At 53.7% G+C, this 17,771-nt stretch overlaps 1 protein-coding gene across 2 annotated transcripts in view; it reads left to right on the top strand.

The window, feature by feature from the left end:
* The first annotated feature begins 6 nt into the window (after positions 1-6).
* The window catches only part of TLE2 (transducin like enhancer of split 2), a 33,782-nt gene continuing 16,017 nt past the window's right edge, over positions 7-17,771 (top strand). The window contains exons 1-11 of one of the 2 annotated variants that reach the window (XM_025366146.1): positions 7-289; positions 367-464; positions 778-841; positions 1,291-1,335; positions 4,666-4,728; positions 9,141-9,215; positions 9,452-9,632; positions 11,687-11,706; positions 13,790-13,897; positions 15,607-15,651; positions 16,409-16,558. In XM_025366146.1, coding sequence (XP_025221931.1) covers positions 266-289; positions 367-464; positions 778-841; positions 1,291-1,335; positions 4,666-4,728; positions 9,141-9,215; positions 9,452-9,632; positions 11,687-11,706; positions 13,790-13,897; positions 15,607-15,651; positions 16,409-16,558 — 873 coding nt within the window. In that variant the 5' untranslated portion in view covers positions 7-265. Of the gene's footprint in view, positions 290-366; positions 465-777; positions 842-1,290; positions 1,336-4,665; positions 4,729-9,140; positions 9,216-9,448; positions 9,633-11,686; positions 11,707-13,789; positions 13,898-15,606; positions 15,652-16,408; positions 16,559-17,771 lie in introns of both variants that reach the window. The other variant, XM_025366145.1, reaches the window with a different exon arrangement.

Below are 17,771 nucleotides of genomic sequence, written 5' to 3'. Positions count from 1 at the left end.
CCTCGCCGCGCCCCCGCCCCGGCCGCTGCTCCCGCCCGCCCCGCTCGCCCCGCGCGCCCCGGCCCGGGGAGGGGCTCCCACGACCCCGGGCGCGCGCGCTTGGGGGCGCGCCAGGGACTCCAGGGTCCCTTGCCCCGCGCCGCCTCTCCCTCCTCCCTCTTTCTTCGGGCAGCCTCCCCCCCACCCCACTTCAGCCTCCCCCACTCTTGCCGCCTCCATATCATCAAGCTCTGGTGGCGCTTGGAGGGCTTCCCGGATCGGCAGGATGTACCCCCAGGGAAGGCACCCGGTGAGTGGGGGCTGCGGAGAGGGGGTCCCCGGTGTCCTGGAACTCAGACCCTGACGTCCCTCCCCAAATCCCCCCAGACCCCGCTCCAGTCCGGCCAGCCCTTCAAGTTCTCGATCTTGGAGATCTGCGACCGCATCAAAGAAGAATTCCAGTTTCTCCAGGCTCAGTACCACAGGTGAGGGGGGCCGCCCCAGGGGCCGCGGGAGTTCACCTGGGCGCCGGGGCGGGGCGGGGCCTCCGGGGAGCAGGGCGGGGAGGAGGGGCTCCCAGGGCGCGGGAAAGGCCTCCAGGTGAAAGCGCAGGTGCAGAGAGGTCTGGGGACAGTCAGAGCTGGGGCATTGGGAGCCCAGGAAGGGGCGGGGAGGGACTGGGACAGGAGGTGCTGGGAGGTCTGTAAGGAAGTCGGGAGGGGGAGATCCAGCCCCTCACTTTGGAAGCCGGCCCACATGGGGCGGTTGGGAGCCCCTTGCCCTCTCTCTCCTTCCCAGCCTCAAGCTAGAATGTGAGAAGCTGGCCAGTGAGAAGACGGAAATGCAGCGACATTATGTCATGGTGAGGGCACTTATGATGCCAGGGTGCGGGGAGAGGTGGGCAGGGCTTTGAGCCACGGTGGACTCTGGGGTAGGTCCCTGCCCTTCTCCGAGCCTCGTCTTCCCTGTCTGTACATTGGCGGCTTTGGAATTTCAGGGTCTCTCTCTCGGAGGGTCCACCCAGCTCTGGGAACAGGGAGACAGGGAGGACCCCTCGCCTGGTGGGGCCAGGGCCTCTGGACGCTTCCTACCTGCCCTGCCTGTCTGGGGAGAGTAGAGGGGGCCCTTCCAGGCAGAACCCCGGCTTTCTCCTCTGGGCTTCTCTTCTGAGACCCCGTGGAGCTGGGGGTGCTCTGCGTCCTGCTGTGATCCCCCGAACCTGGGGGGCTCTTGGAAGACCCTGGCATCACCTGACTGGAGGAGGGCACCCATCTCCACTGCAGAGGTTCTTACTTGGTTTTTCCTTTTCAGTATTATGAGATGTCTTATGGGCTCAACATTGAAATGCATAAGCAGGTAACTGGGTTGGTGTTAAGCGTGTTCAGGAGGGAGGATGGGGGTCTGGAAGCCCTGGGAGGGACCCAGTGTGGGCAGCTGGGGCCAGAGCAGACCTAGGGAACACGGGTCTCATCCTGAAATCTCCTCAGAGGTCACAGAGGGCCCATCTGGGACCAGGAAGGCAAATTTCAGCCTCATGGAAGGAAAATGAGTCCCAACTTCTGAAGACAGTAGCCAGCAGTTGGAGCGTCCAGCAGAGAGGCAGGCAGCGGGCAGGGGCCACCAGGCATCCCCATCAAGGAGGGCACATAGCAGAGGCAGGGCAGCCAGGCCAGGGAGGCTGTGGAGGTGACTTCTGTCCCGGGAGGGAGCTGGATGACCACTCTTCGAGGTCCCTTTCAGCCCAGAGAGTCTGAAGTTTTGAGATGGACTCCAGGTTCTGTTCCTGCTTTGAAGCTTCTGAGATTGGTCTCAGTGTGATTGGCTAAGGTTCCGAGATTGTTCTCCAGGCCCTGAATTTGATGCCATGGTTCAGACTGTGACCCCACTTTTCCAAGACAGACCTCAAAACTCTGTGGCTATCTTCAGGGCTTTGAGACTGACCCCAGTGCCATAAGGCTCTGAGCCTCTTCCAAAGCTTCTCAGTGTGATCCAAGGTTCTGAGGTAGACCTCAAGGTTCTGAGATAGACCTCAAGGTTCTGAGATTGACCTCAGGGTTCTGAGATAGACTCAAATTTCTGAAATTGACCTGAGGGTTCTGAGATAGACCTCAAGATTCAGAGATTGACCTCAAGGTTCAGAGATAGACTTCAAGGTTCTGATATAGACATAGGGTTCTGAGATTGACCTCAGGGTTCTGAGATGGACTCAAATTTCTGAAATTGACCTCGGGTTCTGAGATGGACCTCAGGGTTCAGAGATAGACCTCAAGGTTCAGAGATTGACCTCAATGTTCAGAGATAGACCTCAGGGTTCTGAGATAGAACTCAAGGTTCTGAGATAGACCTAGGGTTCTGAGATTGACCTCAGGGTTCTGAGATAGACTGAAATTTCTGAAATTAACCTGAGGGTTCTGAGATAGACCTCTAGATTCAGAGATTGACCTCAAGGTTCAGAGATAGACCTCAAGGTTCTGAGATAGACCTAGGGTTCTGAGATTGACCTCAGGGTTCTGAGATAGACTCAAATTTCTGAAATTGACCTCAGGTTCTGAGATGGACCTCAAGGTTCAGAGATAGACCTCAAGGTTCAGAGATTGACCTCAATGTTCAGAGATAGACCTAGGGTTCTGAGATAGAACTCAAGGTTCAGAGATAGACCTCAAGCAATGTCCTGAGATAGACCTCAAGGTTCAGAAGTAGACCTCAAGGTTCTGAGATAGAACTCAAAGTTCTGAGATAGACCTCAAGGTTCAGAGATAGCCCTCAGGGCTCTGAAATAGATTTCAGGGTTCTGAGATTGACTTCAGGGTTCTGAGATTGACCTGAAGGTTCAGAGATAGACCTCAGGGTTCTGAGATTGTCTTATCTATGTGCTGAGATGTGTTAAAAGGTTCTGAGGCTGTTCCTGAACTTGTGATCTCAAGGTTCTGAGATAGACCCAAATATTTTTTTTTTAATTTTGAGATAAAAAATTAATTTTTAGGCCGGGCGCGGTGGCTCAAGCCTGTAATCCCAGCACTTTGGGAGGCCGAGACGGGCGGATCACGAGGTCAGGAGATCGAGACCATCCTGACTAACACGGTGAAACCCCGTCTCTACTAAAAAAAATACAAAAAACTAGCCGGGCGAGGTGGCGGGCGCCTGTAGTCCCAGCTACTCGGGAGGCTGAGGCAGGAGAATGGCGTGAACCCGGGAGGCGGAGCTTGCAGTGAGCTGAGATCCGGCCACAGCACTCCAGCCTGGGCGACAGAGCGAGACTCCGTCTCAAAATTTAAAAAAAAAAAAAAAAAAAAATTAATTTTTAAAATTTTAATTTTAATTTAAAATTTTTAATTTAAATTTGAGACGGAGTTTCACTCTTGTTGCCCAGGCTGGAGTGCAATGGCCCAATCTTGGCTCACTGCAATCTCCAACTCCTGGGTTCAAGCGATTCTCCTGCCTCAGCCTCCTTAGTAGCTGGGATTACAGGCGCCTGCCACCATGGCTGGCTAATTTTTTGTATTTTTAGTAAAGACGGGGTTTCTCCATGTTGGCCGGGCTGGTCTTGAACTCCTGACCTCAGGTGATCTGCCTGCCTCGGCCTCCCAAAGTGCTGAGATTACGGCGTGAGCCACCACACCCAGCCAATAGACCCAAAGATTCTAAGATTGACTTAATTGACTTCAGTGGTCCATGCTTCACCCTGAGATCCTGAGACCGGCCAGTGGTTTGTAAAGGGATGAGAGGGGTCCCAAGCTTCTGAGCTTCACGGGCTCTTAGATTCTATCAGAATATTAGAATCAATGAGCAGAGCCTTGTATTGGGACTTCCTGGTGTCTGGGAAGGAGAAGGGTGTGGACTGGGAGTGTGGGGTGCCTGGGGGTGCCCACCTTGGCATGCTTTCCTGCATGTGTGGGGGCTCTGTTGGTTCTGATATGGGTAGGAGGGGGCTTGTCTGCTGAAGCATGGCGTGGTCGCATGGGTCCATGCAACAGACCCCCTTATGGGGGTGCGGGACACCCTGGAATCCCGGTTTCACCCTCCTGGTGGTAATAGGAGACACAGACTCCACCAGACACACAGCACACCTGTAACTCAGGCAGAGGCGAAGCCCGCGGCCATTGTATGCCCGCCCCCTTCCCCACCCACATGCCTCCTCCTCTGCTCAGCCTCTTTGAGGCACCTGGGCCCAGACCCTCTACAGATGAAACCCTTCCCTTGAGTGTGGAGGGCTGAGATCTCCACCTGGAGGCAGCCCCAGCTGGTAGATCAGCCCTGGGAAGTGGAGGAGACCAAGAGAGGAGCCTTGCCTGGGAGACACGTGGGCCCAGCCAGGGCTGGAATCTGGGACTCCGGGCAGAGGCCCCTTTCCTTTGTTTCAGCTGAGCCCAGCACCTCAGCGTCTGCCTCTTGCAAATCCCTGGCGGGTGTGCGTCTGGCAGGTGGTGTATCTGTGACTCGTAGGACCTCAGCCCTGGTCTTCCCAGCTCCAGGCCACGCTGGGCCTCGCTCCGCTGAGCACACAGCCTGGTGGGGCTCTGAATCCTGCCCCGGCCCATGCCATGCTGGCCTGAGTTCCCCTTGTGCACCTGCGGGCGCCACCTCCCCAACCCTTCCGCTTTGCAAGCACCTGGTCCGCCTGGGAGTCCAGAGCTGGGTTGCAAATCTCTACCCCTCTCCAAGCTTCCTCTTGTTGCTTCCTGCCAGGCGGAGATTGTGAAGCGTCTGAGCGGTATCTGCGCTCAGATTATCCCCTTCCTGACCCAGGAGGTGAGTGAGCCTGGGGGTGGTGGGGAGGAGGGGAAGGGAGGGGGTAGGTCTGGGCGAGGACGCCCCAGGCACTGATTCTGCTGCGTAGCCTGCAGCACGGATAGAGACCGTTTTTTCTCACTGCAGTAGTCCGGCAGCCCTGAGGCCAGGCATCCAGCTGGGGCAGGGGCTGCAGGGATGGAGGGAGGTGTTGGCTGAGGGTGAGGACTGGGGTCTTTTTTCCACCTTGATCGGAAGCAAGGTGTGGAGCTGACTCCCTCAAGCCCTGCACCTTGGCTGCCTGGGTCTGAATCCTGGCTGTGTGGCCTCAGGCAGGACACTTGTCTCTCTGTGTTTGCAGTAGCGTAGGTGTGAAGGTGAGATGAGCTCATTCACCCAGGGCCCTGAAGATGATGGGTGCGCTTACTCGGCACCCGATGAAAGTTATCCCTGCCGTCATACTAGGAGAAATCACAGAGGGACAAACCCTGGGTGATCCACTCCTAGGAGGTCCCAGGGTTGTCAGGTTCACTGAGACAGAAAGCAGAATGGGGGATGCCAGGGGGTGGGGAGGGGACCGGGAGTCAGTGTTCAATGGGGACAGAAATTCAGTTTGGGAAGATGGGAAAATTCTGGAGATGGTGCTGGTGATGGCTGCACGACCGTGTGTGTGCTTTACACTGCTGAGCTGTGCACTTGCAAATGGTGAAAATGGCCTGTAATCTGGCCGGGCGCGGTGGCTCATGCCTGTAATCCTAAAATTTTGGGAGGCTGAGGCAGGTGGATCGCCAGAGGTCAGGAGTTTGAGACCAGCCTGTCCAACATGGTGAAACCCTGTCGCTGCTAAAACTTAAAAAAATAAAATAAAATAAAATAAAATTAGCTGGGCATGGTGGTGTGCGCCTATAGTCCCAGCTACTCGGGAGGCTGAGGCAGGAGAGTAGAATTGCTTGAACTCGGGAGGCGGAGGTTGCAGTGAGCAGAGATCGCGCCACTGCACTCCAGTCTGGGTGACAGAGACTCCGTCTCAAAAAAAAAAAAAAAAAAAAAAAAAAACCCACCTCTTCTGAGAGTGCCCCAGGTTCCTTTCAGCCTTTGCACAGACCCTGTTTCTTTATTTTTTCTTTCTTTCTTTGTCTCTCTCTCTCTTTCTCTTTCTTTCGAGATGGATTCTTGCTCTGTTGCCCAAGCTGGAGTGCAGTGGCACGATCTCGGCTCACTAGAACCTCTGCCTCCCGATTTCAAGTGATTTTTCCGCCTCAGCCTCCTGAGTAGTTGGGATTACAGGCACCCGCCATCATGCTGGCTAGTTTTTGCATTTTTGTAGAGAGAGGGTTTCACCATGTTGCCCAGGCTGGTCTTGAACTCCTGACCTCAGGTGATCCATCCGCCCTGGCCTCCCGAAGTGCTGGGATTACAGGTGTCAGCCACCACACCTGGCCTAAAAAAATACTTTTTTTACAAAAATTAGCCGGGCGTGGCGGCAGGTGCCTGTAATCCCAGCTACTCAGGAGGCTGAGGCAGGAGAATTGCTTGAACCTGGGAGGCGGAGGTTAGCGTAAGCTGAGATCACACCACTGCATTCCAGTGGGGGCGACAGAGCGAGACTCCGGCTCAAATAAGTGTGCTTGTGTGTGTGTGTGTGTATATATAATATATTTATGTGTGTGTGTGTATATATATAGTAATGTGTGTGTGTGTATATATATATAGTAATGTGTGTGTGAGTGTGTATATATATAATAATGTGTGTGTGTATATATATATAGTAATGTGTGTGTGTGTGTGCGCGCGTATATATATAGTAATAGAGAGGGGGTCTCACCATGTTGCCCAGGCTGGTCTCCAACTCTTGGACTCACGTAATCCTCCCACTCTGGAGCCTAAAGTACTGGGATTACAAGCATGAGCCACTGCACCTGGCCTGGAATCTATTAAATTAATTTTGTATTTAAATTTATATTTAGGCACGGTGGCTCACACCTGTAATAACAGCACTTTGGGAGGCTGAGGGGGGACAAATCACTTGAGATCAGGGGTTCAAGACCAGCCTGGTCAACGTGGCAAAACCCCATCTCTACTAAAAGTATGAAAATTAGTCGGGCGTGGTGGTGGGTGCTTGTAATCTCAGCTACTTGGGAGGCTGAGGCAGGAGAATTGCCTGAACCTGGGAGGTGGAGGCTGCAGTGAGCCAAGATCATGCCACTGCACTCCAGCCTGGGCAACAGAGTGAGACTACGTCTCAAAAAAGTAAAAATAAAAATAAGCCTATTAAACTTACTTTATGGCCGGGCGCGGTGGCTCAAGCCTGTAATCCCAGCACTTTGGGAGGCCGAGACGGGTGGATCACGAGGTCAGGAGATCGAGACCATCCTGGCGAACACGGTGAAACCCCGTCTCTACTAAAAATACAAAAAACTAGCCGGGCGAGGTGGCGGGCGCCTGTAGTCCCAGCTACTCCGGAGGCTGAGGCAGGAGAATGGCGGGAACCCGGGAGGCGGAGCTTGCAGTGAGCTGAGATCTGGCCACTGCACTCCAGCCCGGGCTACAGAGCAAAAACTCCGTCTCAAAATAAATAAATAAATAAATAAATAAACTTACTTTATATTTAAATTTATATTCACTTCAATTTAATAAAATTAGGCATTCTATTCATCAGTTGCACCAGCCACATGTCAAATGCCTGGTGACCACACACATGTCCAGTGGCTTCTGTGTGGAACAGCAAAGATACAACATTTTATTTATTATTATTTTTTGAGACTGAGTCTCACTCTGTTGCCCAGGTTGGAGTGCATGGCACAATCTTGGTTCACTGCAACCTCTGGCTCCCAGGTTCAAGCGACTCTCCTGCCTCAGCCTCCCAAGTAGCTGGAATTACAGGCATGCGTCACCACACCTGACTAATTTTTGTATTTTTAGTAGAGATGGGGTTTCACCATGTTGGTCAGGTTGGTCTTGAACTCCTGATCTCGTGATCCGCCCGCCTCAGCCTCCCAAAGTGCTGGGATTACAGCTGTGAGTCACCACCGCCCGGCCGCCTTTTTTTTTTTTCTTTTTTTCTTTTTTTTTGAGACTGAGTCTCACTCTGTCGCTCAGGCTGGAGTGCAGTGGCGCAATCTTAGCTCACTGCAAGCTCTGCCTCCTGGGTTCAAGTGATTCTCCTGCTTCAGCCTCAGGAGTAGCTGGGATTATAGGCAGCCGCCACCATGTCTGGCTAATTTTTTGTATTTTTAGTAGAGATGGGGTTTCACCATGTTGGCCAGGCTAGTCTTGAACTCCTGACCTCTAGGTGATCCACCTGCCTTGGTCTGCCAAAGTGCTGGGATTACAGGTGTGAGCTGCCGCGACGACCGGCCCAGATAGAACATTTTCTTGTGGCAGAGTCCCGCAGCTCTGAGAGCTGAATGTGCTGCCGCCACCCACCACATCATGGAAGAAGCTTAAAATGTTACGCTGGGAGAGGCCAGACACCAAAGAGAACACAGAGAATGAGCCCACAACGTAGTTCAAAACGGACAAATCCAAGCAGGTTTAGGAAGGCGATCGTAGGAGGCAGAATTATACAGAAAAACAAAGAAATTATTGTCATGAAAGTGGAGAAGGGAGGGTGTTCTGATGGCAGGGAGTGTAGGGGAACCCTGGAGTCTGGTACTTTCTGTTCCTTAACCTAGGAGGAGAGTCCATGGTACTGATTTATTACATTGGTTTTTTTTGTTTTGTTTTGTTTTTAACCACCAGGAGACATCTGTAGTTGTCACAACTGGGGAGTGCCCCTGGCATTGGAGTGGGTGGAGGTCAAGGGTGCTGCTCAGCCCCCTGCAGTGCCCAGAGCGGCCCTGCCCCAGAGAATGATCCAGCCCCAAATGTCTGCAATGCCCTGAAGGAGAGACTATGATTTTTATTTTTATTTTTATTTTTTTTTGAGATGGAGTCTCGCTCTGTCACCAGGCTGGAGTGCAGTGGTACAATCTTGGCTCACTGCAACTTCCACATCCTGGGTTCAAGCAATTCTCCTGCCTCAGCCTCCCGAGCAGCTGGGATTACAGGCATGCACCACCACGCCCGGCTAATTTTTGTATTTTTAGTAGAGACGGGGTTTCACCATGTTGGCCAGGCTGGTCTCGAACTCCTGGCCTCAGGTGATCCGCCCGCCTCGGCCTCCCACAGTGCTGGGATTCCAGGCGTGAGCCGCCGCGCCCGGCCTCATTTGTAATGATTCTAACTGCAGTTAGGTTTCGTTTCTTTCTCCGTGTGCTTATTTCAGAATTCCAAAAGGAAAGGGAGAGAGTGAGGGGGAAAAAGATAAAAGAGAAATGGGAAGTACTGGGGCAAAGATGAGAGGGTGGCGGGGAGAGGTCAGGCCCCTAAGGGCACCACCAGCGTGAGCAGGGGCTCAGTGTACCCTCTACCTGGTCCCTTCCACCCGCCAGCATCAGCAGCAGGTGCTCCAGGCCGTAGAGCGCGCCAAGCAGGTCACCGTGGGGGAACTGAACAGCCTCATTGGGGTGAGTCTCTCCAGCCCCTGCCCCGCCATGGGGAGACACCCACTCCCAGGTCCCTGGCACCCGCCCAGGAGGTGTTAAAGCTGGGGGTGGTGTGTGGGCCTTGGCTCCAGCGGTCCTGGGAATCCCAGGGGCACACTCTGTGCTTGGGTCCCGCCCCCTGTGTCTACCTCTTGGCCTGGGGACTGCTGGGCTCCCGCTGCCCCCCGCCCCGGCCCATCCTCCCTCCTTTCTAGCAGCAGCAGCTCCAGCCGCTGTCCCATCATGCACCCCCTGTGCCCCTCACCCCCCGCCCAGCCGGGCTGGTGAGTGGCAGTGCTACGGGGCTGCTCGCCCTCTCTGGAGCCCTGGCTGCCCAGGCTCAGTTGGCTGCGGCTGTCAAGGAGGACCGTGTGGGCGTGGAGGCCGAGGGGTCCAGAGGTGAGTGGGCAGCGTGAGGTGGCATTGGCTGGGGGGATGGGGCTGGGGAGGAGGACTGGAAGGCCAGGGCAGCAAACACATCAGCGTGAGGGGATGCGGTGGCTCACACCTGTAATCCCAACACTTTGGGAGGCTGAGGCGAGAGGATCACTTGAGCCCAGGAGTTCATGACCAGCCTGGGCAACAGAGCAAGACCCCGTCTCTACAAAAATTTTAAAAATTAGCTGGGTGTGGTGGTGCACACTTGTAACCCCAGCTACTTAGGAGGCTGAGCTGGGAGGATCACTTGAGGCCAGGAGTTAGAGGCCAGCCTGAGCAACACAGCGAGATGCCATCTCTATGAAAAATTTAAAAATTAGCCAAGCATAGGCTGGGCATCGTGGCTTATGCCTGTAATCCCAGCACTTTGAGTGGCCAAGGTGGCTGGATCACCTGAGGCCAGGAGTTCGAGAGCAGCCTGGCCAACATGGGGAAACCCCATCTCTACTAAAAATACAAAAAAAATTAGGCAAGAGTGGTGGTGCATGCCAGTAATCCCACCTACTCGGGAGGCTGAGGCAGGAAAATCACTTGAACCTGGGAGGCAGAGGTTGCAGTGAGCCGAGTTCAGCCTGGGCAACTGAGCGAGACGCCATCTCATTTATAAGTAAATAAATGCCAAGCATGATGGCATGCACCTGGATGGAGTCCCAGCTACTCGAGAGGCTGAGCCCAGGAGGTCGAGGCTGCAGTGAACTGTGACTGGGCCACTGCACTCCAGCCTGGGCAACGGAGCAAGACTCCATCTTTTTTTTTTTTTTTTTTTTTTTTTTTTTGAGACAGAGTCTCCCTCTTTCACCCAGGCTGGAGTGCAGTGGCGCGATCTCGGCTCACTGCAAGCTCCACCTCCCGGGTTCACGCCATTCTCCCGCCTCAGCCTCCGAGTAGCTGGGACTGCAGGCGCCACCACCACGCCCGGCTAGTTTTTTGTATTTTTAGTAGAGACAGGGTTTCACCATGTTAGCCAGGATGGTCTCGATCTCCTGACCTCATGATCCACCCTCCTCGGCCTCCCAAAGTGCTGGGATTACAGGCTTGAGCCACCGCGCCCGGCCAAGACTCCATCTTTTAAAGTGTGAGGGGATGGGCCAGGCGCAGTGGCTCACGCCTGTAATCCCAACATTTTGGGAGGCCAAGACAGGTGGATCACGAGGTCAGGAGATCGAGACCATCCTGGCTAACACGGTGAAACCCCATCTGTTTTTTTTTTTTTTTTTTTGAGACAGAGTCTTGCTCTGTTGCCCAGGCTGGAGTGCAGTGGCCGGATCTCAGCTCACTGCAAGCTCCGCCTCCCAGGTTTACGCTATTCTCCTGCCTCAGCCTCCCGAGTAGCTGGGACTACAGCTGCCCGCCACCTCGCCCGGCTAGTTTTTTGTATTTTTTTTTTTTAGTAGAGACGTGGTTTCACCACGTTAGCCAGGCTGGTCTCGATCTCCTGACCTCGTGATCTGCCCATCTCGGCCTCCCAAAGTGCTGGGATTACAGGCTTGAGCCACCGTGCCTGGCCCGAAACCCCATCTCTAATAAAAAATACAATAGCTGGACGCGGTGGCGGGCGCCTGTAGTCCCAGCTACTCGGGAGGCTGGGGCAGGAGAATGGTGTGAACCTGGGAGGCGCAGCTTGCGGTGAACTGAGATCAGGCCACTGCACTCCAGCCTGGGCAACAGAGCAAGACTCTGTCTCCAGATAAATAAATAAATAAATAAATAAATAAATAAATAAATAAATAAATAAAAAAGTGTGAGGGGATGAATGAGAGCGGCTGCAAGGCCTTGGGGTTCAACATTACCCCTGGTGTGCTGTGTGCCTCGGGGCAAGTCACTGCCCCTCTCTGGGCATTGATCTGAATGCAGGGGAGGGATAGTCCACCACTTGCAAGGGTGTTGGAAGGATAGGGAGACTCTGGGTGGGGTGGTGGGGGCGGGGGGCTTTATAAACTGTGGAGGGCTGTACCCTCTGGATACAAACACCTCATTCTTTCTCCTTTCTCTTTATCTCATTTCCAATCTGCCAGTGGAGAGAGCCCTGAGCAGGGTAAGTGAGTGTCACCCTGGGACTCTCTTTATATTCTTGGAAGGCCGATGCTGGTTCTGAGCCGATGGGGGCCTCAGAATGAGACCTAGGCCGAGCGTGGTGGCTCACGCCTGTGATCCCAGCACTTTGGTAGGCAGAGGTAGGAGAATCATTTGAGGCTAGGAGTTTGAGACCAGCCTGAGCAACATGGCAAAACCCCGTCTCTACAGAAAAATACAAAAAGTTAGCTGGGTGTGGTGGTCCATGCCTGTTGTGTCAGCTACTTGGGAGGCTGACGTGGGAGGTTCGCTTGAGCCCAGAAGGCCAAGGCTGCAGGGAGCTGTGATTGCACCACTGCATTCCAGCCTGGGTGACAGAGGAAGACCCTGTCTCAAAAAAAAAAAAAAAAAAAAAAAGCCAGATGCAGGCACTGACACCTGTAATCCCAGCACTTTGGGAGGCCGAGGTGGGCAGATTGCTTGAGTCCAGGAGTTCAAAACCAGCCTGGCCAACATGGCGAAACCCTGTCTCTACTAAAAATTCAAAAATTAGCCAAATGTGGTGGCAGGTGCCTGTAATCCCAGTTACTCAGGAGGCCAAGGCAGGAGAATCACTTGAACCTGGGAGACAGAGGTTGCAGTGAGCCGAGATTGCACCACGCACTGCAGCCTGTGCGACAGTGTGAGACTGTCTCAAAAAACAACAGCAACAACAACAACAGAAAGATCCACAGCCCGGTTTCCTGAAGCCTTTCTGTGTGGGAGATGCCCACAAGGCTGTAATGTTTAAAATTTTTAATCATGGCCGGGCGTGGTGGCTCACACCTATAATCCCAGCACTTTGGGAGGCCAAGGTGGGTGGATAACTTGAGGTCAGGAGTTCGAGACCAGCCTGGCCAATATGTTGAAACCCCGTCTCTACTAAAAATACAAAATTAGCTGGGCATGGTGGCAGGTGCCTGTAATCCCAGCTACTGGGGAGGCTGAGGCAGGAGGATCGCTTGAACCTGGGAGGTGGAGGTTGCAGTGAGTCGAGATTACACCACTGCACTCCAGCTTGGGCGACCGAGTGAGATTCCATATCAAAAAACAAAAAAAAATTTGACCTCGAGCTTTTTTTGGGTGATTAAATAAATGAATGCAAGACCTTGAATCCTTCTTCCCATCCTCACTTCCGTTCGTGTAGCCATCATCCGTTCGGCAATATCTGTGGGTGCTCCCCAACAGAAATGTCATGCGAGCTATGTCTGTAAGTTTTTCAAAAAATGGTTTAATTTTACTTTTGAATCAGAGTCTCGCCCTGTTGCCCAGGCTGGAGTGCAGTGGCGCGATCTCGGCTCACTGCACACTCCACCTCCTGGGTTCAAGAGATTCTCCTGCCTCAGCTTCCCAAGTAGCTGGGACTACAGGTGCCCACCGCCATGCCTGGCTAATTTTTTTTTTTTTTTGTATTTTTAGTAGAGATGAGGTTTTACTGTTAGCCAGGATGATCTCGATCTCCTGACCTCCTGATCCGCCCGCCTCGGCCTCCCAAAGTGCTGGGATTACAGGCGTGAGCCACTGCGCCTGGCCAAAATGGTTTAATTTTGAAGTAACTATAGATGTCAGAGAGGTCTCAGAAGAAGTAAGGTGCTGCTTGCAGTGGCTCATGCCTGTAATCCCAACACTTTGGGAGGCTGAGGCAGGTGGATCACCTGAGGTCAGGAGTTCGAGACAGGCCTGGCCAACGTGGCGAAACCCCGTCTCTACTAAAAATACAAAAATTAGCTGGGTATGGTGGTGCATGCCTGTAATCCCAGCTACTGGGGAGGCTGAGGCAGGAGAATCGCTTGAACCTGGGAGGCGGAGCTTGCAGTGATCTCAGATGACTCCACTATACTCCAGCCTGGGCAACAGAGCAAGACTCTGTCAAAAACAAAACAAAAGAGAAAAGAAAAGAAAAGTTTAGCACTGAGTCAGCTCTTGGAAGCTCCCATTTCCCAGATGGGAAGCTTGTGGTCCAGACCCTAATAACGGTGGGGACCCTCAGTCTCGGCTGGATCACAATGCAATCTAGGAGCCCGGGGCCCTGACCGTTTCTCCCCCTGGCCCTTGTCTCTCCGCAGAGTGCGTCTCCCTCGCCTCCTGAGAGTCTCGTGGAGGAGGAGCGACCGAGTGGCCCTGGTGGTGGTGGGAAGCAGAGAGCAGATGAGAAGGAGCTGTCAGGACCTTATGTGAGTGGGGGCAGGTGCAGGGCTGGGGTGGGCATGCCCTCAGAGCCTTCCAGAGCCCAGCTCTGGCCATGATTCTCTCACTCCAGAACCTTCCATAGCTCCCTACTACTCAGAGTACTGACCAATCAGAGCAGATCCTGTGATGCAAGGCTTAACTCCAGTTGCTTGAAGTCTCTGTGGCCTCTGGGCCACACAGTCATTTGCCCACCTTCTAACTTCTGCTCCAGCTGTTTTCTTTCCCGAGAACACACATGTTTTAGAAAACCTGTTTTTCCATCAAGACACAAGGTACCACCTCCTACAGGAAGCCTTCCCTGACTACCTCTTAGAGGCTGGGACCTCCTCTTATTGCCAGACAGCTGCACACTTGTAGTTTCAAACTCTAGCGTCCCAGGGGCCAGGCTGAATGTGGGGAATGGGGCTGTGACCAGCTGGGAAGCCCTTCTCCCACCTACGGGGGCAGCTGCAACTTGGTCCTCGGAGACTGGCAGGCTCAGTGTGGGCCAATATTGCCGTTTCTCAGAGAAGCCTTAAATCTTTCTTTTTACCTAATAGCTGTTTTTTGTTTTTTTGTTTTTTTTGGCAATGAATTTTATTTATTTATTTATTGAGGCAGAGTCTTGTTCTCTTGCCCAGTCTAGAGTGCAATGGTGCGATCTCAGCTCACTGCAGCCTCCGCCTCCTGGGTTCAAGCGATTCTCCTGCCTCAGCCTACCCAGTAGCTGGGATTACAGGCACCCGCCACCACACCTGGCTAATTTTTGTATTTTTAATAGAGATCAGGTTTCACCATGTTGGCCAGGCTGATCTCAAACTCCTGACCTCAGGTGATCCACCTGCCTTGGTCTCCCAAAGTGCTGGATTACAGGTGTGAGCCATTGCACCTGGACGCAACAAATTTTCATTTAAAGAAGAAAACTGCGCATAGGAAGGGAGTCTAGGAGAACCTACCCACTGGGCGGATTTTGTCTTCCAGGCTGCAGCCTTTTTTCTTCCTTTGGTTTCCAGCCCAACCAGAGGTTGCCCTGCAGCCCAGCATGTCAGTGGTGTCCCATCCCACCCCGCTCCCTGCCGTGGTACCCAGGATAGTGTTGTCTGCATCAGTGAATAGAATTGGAGCTTGGTGTTTCTTCCAAAGCAATGGGGAGCCATAGAGGGTTGCAGAGCAGAGGTGGGGATCGGTCTTAGGAAAATCTGTCTGGGGCCAGCTTGGAGGGTTACCTGGAGGGGGCAAGGCTGGAGGCCAGGAGCCCCAGGAAGGGATTAGGAGGGTACGAGGTCTGTCCTAGGGCTGTAGTGGGTGAAAATGGCCAGAGAGATGGGTGAGACAGACATGCCCGAGGGACTGCTTGACTTCGTTGGCGAGATCGAGGAAGGAGGTAGGGATGATTCCTGGTCTCTGGCTCTCCCTTTACCATACAGGGGGTAAACTGAGGTCTGAGGACCGGGAGTCACACAAGGCACTCATGTAGTCCACATCCTTCAAAGTCCTCTCTACAAGATGCCCACCTGCCCGGCCGACCCCATCCTTCCCAGATGCGGGCACGTGCGGCCTTCCCTTCTGCTCTGAGCAAACGGACGCAGGGGTCTGAGAATCCCAGTCATGCCTTGGGACTGGCTGGGCTCATGCCCCCAACTCCTGGGGAGTGGATGGGGGCACGGAGGCAGGGGCATGACCACGATGAGCTCTCTCCCCCATCTCCCACCAGGAAAGTGACGAAGACAAGAGTGACTACAATCTGGTGGTGGATGAGGTGAGTCCAGGGGTCCAGCCTCTTCCCCTACTCTAGGCACAGAGCAAGGGGTGAGTTTTCTGGAATGGGAGGACCCAGAGGTAGTGGGGGTCCTGGTTCCCCCCTCTGTGGGACAGCTGGGATGGGGCCAGGAAGTGTCGGGGGCTCCCTGACACCTCTGGCTGACCTCCTCTCCATTGCATGGGGAGTGACTTCAAGCCCGGGCTCACTAAGTGATTTGTGGGCAGTGACATCCCCACTTCCCTGGCCTCACTGTTCCCCATCTGTTCAATGGGAAAATAAAACCAAGGCCTTATGTAGTCCTTGCTATGGGTGCTTATGGAGTAGAGCCTATCATTAAACCCATTTTACAGGCTGGGCATGGTGGCTCACAGCTGTAATCCCAGCACTTTAGGAGACTGAGGCGGATGGGTCACTTGAAGTCAGGAGTTTGAGACCAGCCTGACCAACATGGTGAAACCCTGTCTCTACTAAAAATACAAAACAATTAGCTGGATGTGCTTGCTTGAACCCAGGAGGCGGAGGTTGTAGGAAGCCACTGTACTCCAGCCTGGGTGACGGAGTGAGACTCAAAAAAAAAAAAAAAAAAAGTACATTTTACAGATGAGTAAACTGAGGCAGCAGGAGGTTTCATAATCTTCCCGTGGTGGGTCGTGGGTACCCATTCTAGAGATTGGGGTGGGAGTCGGGAGGAGGATAGAGAGGGACTCTTTCTCTCTCATTTAAACTCTGCTCAATGTTACCTTCTCGAACCCAGGACCAACCCTCAGAGCCCCCCAGCCCGGCTACCACCCCCTGCGGAAAGGTACCCATCTGTGTTCCTGCCCGTCGGGACCTGGTGGACAGTCCGGCCTCCTTGGCCTCTAGCCTTGGCTCACCACTCCCTAGAGCCAAGGAGCTCATCCTGGTAAGGAGGAGGGGAGGGCCTTGAAACTCACTTTATTCATCCTGGGGGCCTGGAAACAGACACTACCCCATGACACAGAGGGCAATGATGAGAAATCAGCCCGGCTGGCATTGTCCACCCTCTCCTTGTGCTTTTTTTTTTAAGCTCCCGCTGGGACTGACTTTGTTGAACCTCAGTAAATATTAAAAGGCAACTTTGTAAAGAAGCTTTGTAGATAAATTTTAAAAGGCAATTCACCACCTTACATGGAAAGCAGGTCTCTCTCTTGCAATCAATAGGAAATCCCATGGAAATAAACACAGTGAAAGCCTAGCCAGCTAAACTGGACCCAGGCCTGCATGTGTTGAGCCCTTGCAGAGGCGCTTAGAGACACACCGGCCCCAAGCTGAGATGTTGTCCCCGGAAGGAAAGATAATTAATATAGGAACAACTTTCCGGTTGGACCTCCTGGAGTTTAATGCCAGGCATGTAAGCCATCTAAAAGCACCCCCAGGGCATTCCAAATTCAGCTCCTTTTGTGGCTCCCCTCACCCCAAATCTTCTCCAGACCCCTCCCCTGCACTTACCAGGGGAGAGTATGTCGGTTTCTAGGCCTCCCCTCCCGGTTTCAAGGCCTCCCCTCTTGGCAGGTTACCATGGCAACCACCAGAGGTTGGGGCTCCCATTCTATCTTAAGTGCCCTCCTCCCACTGTGGGAAAAACCTTACGAGGGGGTAGGGCAGCTCCGTTGTATTGGAGAAGCCCTCAGGGGTCCTCCCTGACCCCACAGTTGTCCCATCCACTCTCTCGCGGGTGTGGGTGCTGTGCAGCTGTCAGCGTGTGTGCGATGGTGTCATGGGAAGCCGAGACAGACGCAAGACAAGGATGCGAAGTTTCTTGGGAGGCAGGGGAGGCGGTGACATGAAGCCGAGATAACAGAACCTGCCCCTAGATGGAGGTCCAGCTGCTGCTTTCCTCAGAGCCCCGCCTCGGGGAAGGACAGCTCTGGGTGACACCTCCCTTTCCGTGGGGGACACAAGGAGGATTGCACTGTGTGCTAGGCGTTCTTCCTTCGCCTGAGAATATGCCGCGGTGGGGTCTGCCTCTCCACGAGCCCATCGCGGAGTTTCTAATTCCTTGTCGTTCAGGAATCTCAACAGTGACTGCGGGCTGTGGCTCGTGCCTGTCATCCCAGGGCTTTGGGAGGCCAAGGCAGGATGATCACTCAAGAGCA

Source organism: Theropithecus gelada, chromosome 19 (genome assembly GCF_003255815.1).
Source record: "Theropithecus gelada isolate Dixy chromosome 19, Tgel_1.0, whole genome shotgun sequence".
NCBI classification, from domain to species: Eukaryota; Metazoa; Chordata; class Mammalia; order Primates; family Cercopithecidae; genus Theropithecus; species Theropithecus gelada.
Note: the sequence above shows the minus strand (reverse complement) of the source record. Positions and strands in the feature narration are given on the sequence as shown.